This window comes from Marmota flaviventris, chromosome 13 (genome assembly GCF_047511675.1).
Source record: "Marmota flaviventris isolate mMarFla1 chromosome 13, mMarFla1.hap1, whole genome shotgun sequence".
Lineage (NCBI taxonomy): Eukaryota > Metazoa > Chordata > Mammalia > Rodentia > Sciuridae > Marmota > Marmota flaviventris.
In genome coordinates this window covers 55,747,434-55,759,210 of record NC_092510.1, presented here as the reverse complement: position 1 = coordinate 55,759,210, position 11,777 = coordinate 55,747,434, and the positions used below count along the sequence as shown (strand labels likewise).

General features: G+C 39.7%; 2 protein-coding genes across 2 annotated transcripts; both read right to left on the bottom strand.

Annotated features, from left to right (window-relative positions):
* Positions 1 to 3,862: 3,862 nt before the first annotated feature.
* Positions 3,863 to 4,435, bottom strand: LOC114082327 (interferon alpha-5-like). The gene has a single exon (XM_071600434.1). The coding sequence runs from the start codon at positions 4,433 to 4,435 to the stop codon at positions 3,863 to 3,865; it is 573 nt and encodes a 190-aa protein (XP_071456535.1).
* A 5,501-nt stretch (positions 4,436 to 9,936) lies between these two features.
* Positions 9,937 to 10,500, bottom strand: LOC139701481 (interferon beta-like). Its single transcript, XM_071600395.1, has one exon. It carries the CDS (start codon positions 10,498 to 10,500, stop codon positions 9,937 to 9,939), a length of 564 nt encoding a protein of 187 aa, XP_071456496.1.
* Between the last annotated feature and the right edge of the window lie 1,277 nt (positions 10,501 to 11,777).

The following is an 11,777-nucleotide window of genomic DNA, read 5'->3' as shown; positions in this document are numbered from 1 at the left end:
TTCACTGAATGATTGTTGTCTGCAGTTCATTATCACTTTAAGATAAATATTATTACCACTTTGAGAGTAGCTAGTCATCCCTGTTTACTACAATCACTTTAGAGCAAAGACACATACTATTCAACCTTAGGAAAACACCAAAAACATGTTGGAATTTTTCTCCACAGTTTTTATAACCCAGGTATAAACTCGTAGTCCAGTTCTGGAATAGACTAAAAAGATATTATTATCATTATTATCAATTAAATATACCAATATTGTGATAACATCATATAGATACAGAAAAGGAGAGGAAAGAAAATTTGGACAAAAGAAAAGAGAAAACATGAATGAAAGAAGATAACATAGAAAACTAAAACGCACATGAAGGCAAGAAGAAAAAAAATGTATGGGGACAATTGACAGCTGGTAATCTAAGAGAAAAAAGAGGGAGTAAGGGAAGAAAATATAAATCTGAGCTCAAAAAAAAGAGAATAATTTCAATAAATGCTTTAAAACATTAGAAGAAATACAGTGAAACCTGTTTGAGGCACAATATCAAATACTATGGTCACAAATATGAAATCAAAGTGAAGAGTAATACACATGTAGTCAAAGTTGATGGCTGAGCTATTTATAATTAAACATGCCAAAGTGAAGAACATTCTTATTGCATTCTCTTTGGATTTTGTCAGGATTTGGATCCTTTAAAATATGTCCACCTCTCTCAACTTTGGGTCAACCCGAGAGGTGCTGGGGCCCAGGAGCCAATGCTTGAGTTGCTGTGGACCTTCCCCAGCCTGTTCTCATTTATCAGCCCAATGGCCTAAAGATGGATGCTCCAAGGGTGTGGCACGCTGTCTGTTGGCTATTTATCTTGTGTGCAGGAACTAAGGAGGCCTAGAACCTGACAGTCACTCTGACTGTCCTGGGTCACCACCCCTCCCACTCTCCTTCCTAGAGTCCTTTTCAAAGTGTCACAGAGTCTGGTTGCTATCTGCAAGCATGGGGCCTGTCATTGTGGGTTCTCCATGGGTGGTAAGTGGTGCAAAAGTGTCCCCCCTGACCTATTCACATCACTGGGACACTTTTTCTGATACTGAGAAAGAGGCTTAACCAGTTTGCTTGGCTTCAAGATCCCACTGCCCATAGTCACAAACCATTAGAGCTGCTCCCCTCAACTGACTGGGACAGACACAGACATGTTCCAAGCTCCTTCTGGCTGCAGCCAGGAATCATGGGGGCTGTCCCCCTCTGCTGCCTGGGAGTGAGACAGCCATCCCACCCATGTCCAATCTCTGACCTGCTGCAGCTCAGCTCTAACTTCCAGATACTATCCCCATCTGCTGCTGGGACACAGACTGCTTCCTGCCTGGTTCTGCACTTTCATTTCCTGCCACTGGGGGCTTCTGTGCCTTCTCTATCTAGCCTGCCACAAAGGCCATGTGGAGGTAGGCTAGCACTTCCAGGGCAGTCTGCTCCCCTACACCTCTGGTGGCTGCTGAAGGGTAGGGGGTTTCAGCAACTTTTGGGTAGGAGGGACTCATGTACAATGTCCTTCTGCACAGATTATAGTGACTGCAGAGACAGTCTCTTTGGTTTTATTTGTTGCTACCTGGAGGTGAGGAGTTGCCATGTTGATTTAATTTATTCTAGGGCAACAGGCCAGCTGTGGGCTCCACAAAATGACGGCGACTCTCAGCAGGACTTTGAGCCCACAATTTGGGCTAAACTGCTTGATCTCCTTCACTGACCTTGTTGTTCCTGTTGATTTTAATTTGATCTTCTTTTTTCCCAACTGTGGGTAAAGGAGTGAGCTTACATGATCTTCCTCTCCCTCTTTCTCTCTCTCCTCCCCTCCCTGCTCACACCACCCTGGTCTGGCTTCAGGTTAGGGAACTCTGCTTTGGTAATAGGACTGAAGACTCCGCAGGTCTCAGACTGTCAAATATTCAGTCTTAGAACATTTATTCTGTCAGCTGTGAAGTCAGCTGTTCCCTCACTGCCTCTTTCTCTGATGATGGAGGTCGCCGCCTAGTTGTTCCTACACATTCTTATTCATTCAATGCTTTCCTGAGCAAAGAGTTGTCCTGATGATTTTGAATTACTTTCATTTTCATCTTGAGGTTAGAAGTCAAACAGAAAAATAAAAATGCAACAACATTGAGCCAGTATTTCGAAAAATTTTCAACACACCATTTTTACTTCTGTGGTGATATTCCTAGAAAGCTATGATTGATTGCACTAGAAGCCAGACGAAGACCGAAGTAAGTCTGAATTGGAGGGAAATTCAAATGACTGGCTCCTCAGGTGACTTGCTGCATGGGAGTTCTTCTCTACTCTTACTCACCTGCCACCTTCTCCAGTTACATTTCCACTCAGTAATTCTAAGATCCACCTCTCACAAGGTCATTAGTTCTATCTAATTTCCCACTGTGGTGACGGTTTCAACCCACAGAGCAGCTTACTGACATTTAACATAGTACTTACTAATATAGGAAAATGCCCATTGTAATTAAAGATATCATGACTTAACATTAATACAATAGAAAACTTGCTACTATGACTTGCCAATATATGAAATCCATTTGAACATAAATATATTTCAGAGGTGAAACTGTATAGAAAAAGAAAATTCTACACTATTTTTTCAGATCATAACCAACTTTTCTCCTCTGCATCAGATTACAACCTCTTATTCTTTTTTAAATTTTTTTAAAAAATATCTCAATCCTAATACTCTTCTCTTATTCGTCACTACCTTGGCTAACATGGTTTCTACTGATCGATTCTTCTAGATCACTAAGATTTTTCCCTGCCCTCCACTTTCCCAATGTGTTTCAATCCATATCTTCCATAAATCCATTCATTCCTCTTCTTCTAAGCAAGTTTATTTCCTAAAGACACTGTTTTACTGCCATTCTCTCCTCTTCTCCTTCTAATGTCAGCATCTTTCAACTCTGTCTCCTTCCTCAATTTTCTCTCTCATCCTTTTAAAAGTTGAAGGTCCTCAGAGTTAAGCTTTAATCCTTTTCTTTCTCTACACTCTCTCTCCACAAGACCACCTCCATTGCTGGACTTCCAGTTGACAGTTATGACCCATTAGACATTTATTTCTTGTAAATTGCAAACTCATTTACTCAATGGGCATTTGAACTTGGTTGTCTAGCAGTCAAATTATAGAAGATGTGCCTGCTTTCACCTTTCTCTCCTAACATGCTGCAATTACCTTCTGTTTAGAGAATTTAATTTTTTTTTCATACTCCTCCTTATACTTTTTAACACAATTGATATTAAGTAGGATCATTCAGTTTAGGTTTTCTTGTCTCAAAACATGGGACCAAAGAGACCAATAACTGTCTTTGGTGTTTGCCATGTTCACCTCAACATCCTGAGGAAAAAACAAAAGCTGGCTTAGATAAAGTGAATTATTATGCAAAGTGTAAATTTAGCATTAGTGGTGAGTCAATTCTACCATTCATTTTTTTAAAAAAATAGCAAAATCAGGATTTACTTGTCTTTTCAAGAATAAGAACAGAAAAGTTATCACTACTACAAATTTAATACACATAGCTAAATAAGAAATATATGTATGTAAAGTATATTTTGTTTTTTCAGCCACAATGTAAAGGTATATCTGATGTTATATGAACAAAAATAAATCTAATAAATAGTATAAAAATAAATATTTAAATAAACAGATACATCATCATGGTCATGTGTAGAAAAATGATATTGCCTAATATTCCTGAAATCATCTGATAAACTGATGGAATTCATTTCACAAATCCAGCAGGAATGAGAGTCTTTGAAATGGCAGAACTTGTGGGAGTGTGGTAAGGTGTGTTCATCAGTGAGAAGCATTTCCCTGCTGGACCAGGTCTCATTCCATGCTCCTTAGTCTTCCATACAAGTTGGCTGATGAAGAGAAGGATTTCATGATTTCTGTTCTGACTACCTCCCAGGCACAAGGCAGGTATTTCTTCTCCTTCAGGTAGACAGTGATCCTGTGGAAGTATTTCCTCACAGCCCTCAGGGGAGCCCCTTCCACCCCCACCTGCTGGGTCCCACAGGCTTTCAGGTCATCCAGCTGCTGATGGAGGCCAGTGAGGAAGGTGTCCAGGAGGGTCTTGTCCCAAGCAGCAAAGGCCTCCTGGGTGCTGAAGAGGTTGAAGACCTGCTGGGTCATCTCATGGAGGACAGCAACAGCTTGAGTCTTCTGTACCTGCTCAACCTCCAACTGCACCTTGTGGAGAGCAAAGTCCTTTCTGTACTTCAGGCAGGAGAAAGTGGGAATTCTCCTCATTTTTTCCAGGAGCGTCCAGGTCCCTTCCTCATTCCTGTCAGGAGTTGCAAGATCCAGGTTGTGAATCTGAGTCAGGTCACAGCCCAGAGAGCAGGTGGACTTACAGCTGAGCACCACCAGGGCCAGCAGGAAAGCCAAGGGCAAGGCCATTGGGGATCTTGCAGATGATGCTGGGCTGCTGGAGATGGGTGGTCTTGCACCTTTGCCTCTAGGTTCTCTGAAGCCCTTGACTTCTTCCTATGTCTTAAATAGGAATCAATATGCTTTCAATTTTCTGAACATCACCCCATATTTTCTACTTCTCTTTTTACTTTCCTTTACACATTCACTACATGTGTTAAGAAAAGTGTTTTCCAACCATTTTTTTCATTACTAATTCCTCTGCTCTGCCCCCAGACCCCTTTTCAGAATTATTTTTCCAAATTAAACTCCTGTTAAATTTTTGTTCTTAATGATGTTCCTGGGATTGAATCCAGAGGCACTTTAGCACTAATCCACATCCACAGAACTTTTTATTTTTATTTTGAGACAGTTCTCACTACATTGCTTCAGACCTTGCTTAGTTGCTGAGGCTGGCCTCCTCTGGAGTCACTGTGATTGCAGGTTGCACCATCTCTTGGAGAAGCTGCTGTCTGTATAGGGTGAATGAACATTAACTTTTGTCTCCAACTTCTCTGAAGATCTTCCTCTCTATATATGTGTCTTTATTAGGGAACACACTGAGTATATACCTTAAGGAAGGCATTTCTGAATGCCCTGACCTTCACTTTACCATCACCACCAAAAAGTTACTAAATATGGCCATGTCACCTTAAACATCTTGCTGTGTCCCTTTGTAAACTCTGACCATCTCATTTCTAAATACCAGAGGCTCTGTTTCCTCATAATACTAGTATTCATTCTGTCATTATAGATTAGTTTTCCTTTTATATATCAGGAATTTGTTCAAGATGGGATATTACAGAATTCACTCCTTTTTGGTCTGTCTTCTTATCCTCAGTATAATCATCCCTATGCTTGTGTATCAGGATTCATAGGTTTCATTCACTGATTAGTGTTCTGTCATATGGATATGCTATGATTTCTTCAGTCATTCACTCATGATGGACATTGAATTGTTTCCAATTTCAGACTATTCCAAATAAAGCTCCTATAACATTCATATGCAAGTCTGTGCATAGATACGTGCTTCCTTTTCTCTTGGTAATGGACTTGCTGACACATATGGTAGGTATAGGTTTTTCCTTCCTAAGAAAGTATGAAATGGTTTTCCAAAGTAGTTGAAAGATTTTTTTAATTTCAGCAGCAGGTTATAAACCTTCTAATTGCTCCACAATTATGCCAAAGTTCTATGACAAGGACTTTTACCTATAGCCAGTCCAATAAATATGTTGTTGTGTCAACTTGTGGTTTATTTGCACTGCCCTGATGCTTCATAATGATCATGTTTTCCTGTCCTACTTGCTATCTGTCTCTCTCTTTGGGTGAAACATTTTTTTAAATATATTTTCTCAGTCTTTGGGGTTACTTGCTTTCTTCTGAGTTTTAAGAATTCATATATATATATATATATATGAATATATATATATGAATATATATACACACACACATAAGTTCTTTATCAGCTCTGTGACTTGTAAATATGGTCTTCATTTTCTAAAACTTCCTAATTGTTGAAGAATATCATTTATATGATGCAGTTTTTGGTTTTCTAAGAGCCTGCAATACAGAGATATAAAGATAAACAGGATTTTTAGACCAAATTTCAATTGAAGCAAAGTTTCTGATTTGGTAATAAATGTTTGATATGACCAAGTTTCTGGAGTACTCACCATCAAGTCAATGAATAAGTTATGTCATTAAATTGATCCTACTAAATTAGAAGAATGTTCTACTGGCACTTTCAGCACAATGTTGGAGTTTGTTTTAAACAAACTACTCAAGGAGATTAGTGACAAACTAATGTTTAAAATCAACAATTAATATTTAGAACAATATTATTCTTCATTTTAAGCTCAACAAACATCATTATGATGGTTACAGTGGTTGAGATTTGGGATCTGGTTGCCAGGAATCTTCTAACCTGTCACCATGCTCTCCGCATGTCTGACAAACACAACAGTAAAGACAGAAATCCAGATGGATGAGGGTCCTGTCATCTCTGCTGGGCCACCTCCCATATTTCATCATAGACTCAGCCACCATGCTGGTGGGCTTTCCTCAGAAAGGGTGGTGGATGCACAAGGTCCTCAAACTGGCATGGGCTCCTCTGTTATAACATGCCATTTTATATTAATTATCTGTCTAAACTACCATGATTTCTGATGAAGATTCTACCATCTCCACATATATAATAATATAATGGTCATGTTTATAGTTTGATGACATGTCCATCTAAATATTTTACCTATTTTTCTTGGTTTGGTTTTTTTTAATTGTGTTTTCAAAACATTTAAAACATATATCAATAGGTACAAGTACTTTACCAGATATGTGACTTGCAAATGTTTTCTCCTCGTCTGTGACATACTGTTCATTTCCTTCAGAGTGAAAGTGTCTAATGTTCCCTAAAGTGCCACCACATCAGCATTATTAACTGCAAAAATGATGATAAACACGCATGCTGTTATTGCACTTCATCTAGAAGATGAAGTAGATCTCCGTATATTTAGGCAACATGTATATATTTGCATGTGGACCATTTGTTTCCCAGGGTCTTCTTATCACTTAAAGGCTGGATTAGGTGGCTCCACCACCTAATCTTTGTCCATAGAAGTCCAGCATCCTCTGCATGATTTCCGTGGAGTCCTGAGGTACAAAGTAAGAAGGGGGAAGGCAGCTCTGTTGTCATTGCTCTGCTGTCTGGTTCTGAAAATTTGGCTCATCATAAAGATCTGGCCACCATGCAGTTGATTCCACATACTCTTCAAATCATGGACCAGGACACTTGCTCTGATTCATGCACAAAAATGCTACACACATGAGGACTTAACTGTCAGGAGTGTGGTACACACCTGTAATCCCAGCCCCTGAGGAAGGAGAATCACATGTTCTGCAACTCAGTGAGACCTTAAGTAAACACTGTCTCAAAATAAAAATTGAATATGGGATGTTACTCAGTGGCAAATCAATCCTGGGTTCAATCCCGAGTACAAAAAATAACTTTTCTTCACTGAAGGTTTTGGGAAGATTGAAGAAATTTCATCACCTCCCTGCACACAATTTCAAGTTGTTAAAGAGACAACCTGTTCTGAAAAGACCTTCTTCATCCCCACCAGGGAGTCACCACTGCCTTAATCTGAGGAGTATTGCAGTTCCAGATCTTCCAGGGACTTTCTCTCTCTCTTTCTCCTCAGAACAAGCCAACACTCAAAACCATGCTCTCTTGGTCTATTTTCTCTAGCTATAACTCTGTACAACAATTAATACAGAAACGGATCTTACATTGGCTCATAGTTCTGGAAGATGGAAAGTGGCAGATCAGACAGGTGCACTGTCTCAGATTCTGGTCAGGATGAGATGGTACTTTCACCCAGGGAGGAAATCAGAAATGAGGAGGGTTAGCCCTCATCCATACTTACCTGGATAGCATATGTAAATGTTACCTTAGGGCTCGTCTTCCTCATTCTTGCTGGAATTAAATTAAGACATCCTTTATCCTATGCCAGTGGTCTAGGTGGGTGATCTGGTGCCTCCAATTTGACACAGTACTTAAATTTTGCAGAAGCCTCCCTTGTCCTTTTGGTCAATGCACACAGGAAGAACAGGCTTTTCATAAACCAACCAGTTTCTGGTCTAGGGTACCTACATGGCCAGAGAAGGTAGTGGGCTGCCTAGTCCCACTACAGCGACTTCCTCAGCTTCCTCCTGACTGCTCTAGACACAGCAGAGACTTTGTATTTCTACACGGTGCTCTTGCATCTGTACCATAGCAGAAGATAACCCTGCTTCACCACAGCTTTCGGGAAAGCTGATGTCGGAAGTTGGAAGAAGGGGGAAGGTTGACTTTTTCACAGAGGACCAGACTAGTTTGAGTTAATGGCTGCAGGCCTACCAGATTGGCACATTTTTTGTACAGCTGATGTGTTACCACCTTGAGTAGAAAGGGGGGTCCCTGAGCTCCTTGTCACCTTAATAGTAACTACCCTCGACCTGCTCTCAGATTTCTTCTCCTGGAGTCTTACTCTTTTCAAGAATCTGATTTTCATGCTGCTCTCAGAACAAATGCATAGTTTCAAATAAAATTTTATAAACGCCCACTCAAAAGTTTTGTGAAATTTGTTGATTACTAAGGCTTTCTGATATTTAGTTTTCTCTCCTGTAAAATGGAAAAATAAAGGATAGGTATCTACTATGTAGGCAAACTGCTTATATAAGGGTGTATGTGAAGAGGATCAAATTGAAATATGTACATAGGTGCTCAGCACAGTGCGTGTTTCATTAGAATCTCTGAGTAAATGACAGCTGCAAATGACAGTAATAGCCAAAATAGCCCAGGTTCCAAGAAATCAGTATGAAAAACAAAATCTAGCCATTGGGCATATACTGGTCAGGTAACCCGGAATTCCTTGGAAAGTTTGATTATCCCAGTGCAAGCACTGGGAAATTGATGCCTTCAGTTCCTTTGCATTTCTTTTCACCTATGATTCCTGCCTTTTAGCCTGGCTTAAAAATTGGATTTAATCTTGTGCACCTGTCTTGGATTGTTGCTTTGGGGAGTGTGTGGCTTCAGAGATTCGGAGCATCAGGAAAACGACATAAGATATTCCCAGAATTCTGTCTGACCAAGCTGGGAGGCCAGGAGCAGACTTGGTTTTTGAGAAACATGGAAACAAAACTAGACAGATGGCTAGAGTAGAAAGAAGGTCCCCCGCCCTCTATTCCCTTTCCTTGGAAACTGACAGAAACCCTCAGATTCCATAATTTTTGACTAGTATGAGGACCAAAATCAAGGTACTTCATAAGTGTCTGGAAAGTAACTCACCCTCAATCTTGAGGGCACACAGGGGCAGAGCATCCCCCAGACAAGGAATGCCTTAGGTTGACTACAAGAACTAGCATATTCCTTGGGTTCACCCGAGTGCTAAATTCTAACTTCAGGACCATAGACCCTGGAGCACAGAGCAGAAGCAGTGGGCACCCCAGGTTCCACTCCCAAACATTTGCATACCCACTCCCCTCCAATCCAAATGCTTCAACTGCACATTTCTTGCCCTAGAAGATTCAGATCCCCTTATTATGTAGTACCTTGTGTATTACATGTGCTTCTTTGGAATATAAATTTCTCAGGGGAATTTAAAAGTCAGGATTTTAAATTCTGGCATAAGCTAGAAACTCTACTTCTTTACAGGCACATTTTACGAAGAGCATCTAAGAGGGGTTCTGAATATGTGAACATAGGGTTTTTATGAGTCAAGTTGAAATTGAAACTGCCACATGGATTTTGGCATCATAAATAATTTATTTTCCAACATAAATATTTAAATAAAGAATAAAAATAACTTAATTCATAAATTAATTTAAAAAGTGAATAAAGTCTATTGTCTTTTCAAAGGCACCCCATTTGCTGTCTGTCACTGAATGAGCCTCTGCTGGTTGAAGAATGTCTGATCTCATTGTCTGGTCCAGATGTGGTGCCTACTGGGCCATCTTCAGTTTCGGAATTTGTCTGTAAGTCTGTTAATAAAGGAGAAGTTCCAGTAGAGTTCATCTCTGACTACTCTCCAGGCACAGCTGCTGTACTCCTTGGCCTCCAGGTATGTCCGGAAACTCACATAGTAACTCTTCAGGTGCAGGATGGTGCTGGAATATGCCCGGGTTTTGTTTTCCTCCCCCAGTTTCCCTACCACTGTTGTGTTCAGGAGGACCATCTGAGGATTGAGTTTAGCAAGGAGGTCTTTGACAATGGTCTTATTCCAGCCAGGGTTAGTGTATCCTCTTTCAAATACATGAAAGATGTCCTGGAGCATCTCATAGATGACAAAGGCAGCGTGCTCCTTCTGGAACTGCTGTGGATGTTTGATCTCCTTGGGGATCTTGGAGTCCATCCTGTCACTGAGGCAGTCTGCAGGCCTTCCATTCAACTGCTGCAGGAGCTTCTGACATTCCACACTGCTGTTGAACTGTTGGAGTCGAAGCAGGTTGTAACTTGGGGAAAGAGCTGTGGTGGAGAAGCACAACAGGAGAGCCAGTTGGAGGATGCACCTGTTGTTCATGATGACAAACAGAATAGCACTGCCTACAATCTATGCAAGGTTGCACAGACTGCAAAGGTCTGCAATGGGAATGTCCTGGCTCCATGGGGATGGGCTATTTATATGGGATGGTCCTCTCTGTTTCAGAGGAGTTTCCCACTTTCAGTTCTCCCTTTCATTTTTACTATCACTTTCTTCTTATTGCATTCTTAAGAGTTTCTAAAACACTTGTTATTTAAACTCCTGATTACTCTATACAATGTATATTAGGGAAAATACATAGAAACTGTGAGAATTTCTAATATTGTATAGTTTCAGTAATTTCTCAAGGAAAGGATAAGAAGGGACTTGAGAGGAAACAAAGAAGCCCCAAATAGCCAGGAGGTATTAACTGAAAAACCACTCATAGAACAGCAGCTGGATTGGGGTTTTTGCCTATTGCAATGGTAGGTTCATGTGAGAGGGTCTGGGGGAGTTCTGAGAGGACTTGGAATAGTGCAGGGAAGAGAAAGTTTCAAACCAACTGTGTCTGAAATAGTGACATGTCTTCCATTTTGTTGGCTTACATCCTTGCTCTTGAAATTGTTAGCTACCATGTGAGAAGTCTGACTGCCCTGAGACTACTGTACTGTAGGAAAGCCCAAACTAGCTCAGGGGAGGCCAGGTGGAACTTGGCAAGATAACTTAAATGTTTCAGCAATGGAATCCATTTTATTTGCAATATTATGATTAGAAATTTACCTATGGCTGTCCTTGCAGAAGTGTGAGTGAGTGCATAACACACACAATATCTATAAATGCCCATTGCAGCAACGTCATAATAATAAATACAATTATCTGTCAGGAAAGATGTAATTAAGCAATACCATAGTACAGACAAAATGGAATATTATTGAACCATTAAAATGGAAACAGCTGATATAAACTTATGTCATAAATATGTTTAATGAAATTAGTATGATTTATGAAATATATAATATTTCAATATGATATAACATAAAACAGATATATGATATATAATTAAATCATATAATATCTGTACAATGTAATATATATAACATAGTATAATTTATTGTCATGATTATTATATATTATAAATAATATGTTATCTATAAAATAATTGAAATGATAATATTATTTGCTTTATAAATTAACTGAAAGACACACACAAACACAAATTTACATGAATACATAAGCTGACACATGCATATTATCTTTTTCAACAGCTACATTCACTCAAATATTAATAGTAATCACTTGCAGTGACAATGCTGACAGGGGTGAGAATGTGGCTTGAA

Bases quoted from the DNA above. Each gene is read 5' to 3' on its own strand.
- LOC114082327 (XM_071600434.1), bottom strand. From the start codon at position 4,435: ATGGCCTTGCCCTTGGCTTTCCTGCTGGCCCTGGTGGTGCTCAGCTGT.
- LOC139701481 (XM_071600395.1), bottom strand. From the start codon at position 10,500: ATGAACAACAGGTGCATCCTCCAACTGGCTCTCCTGTTGTGCTTCTCC.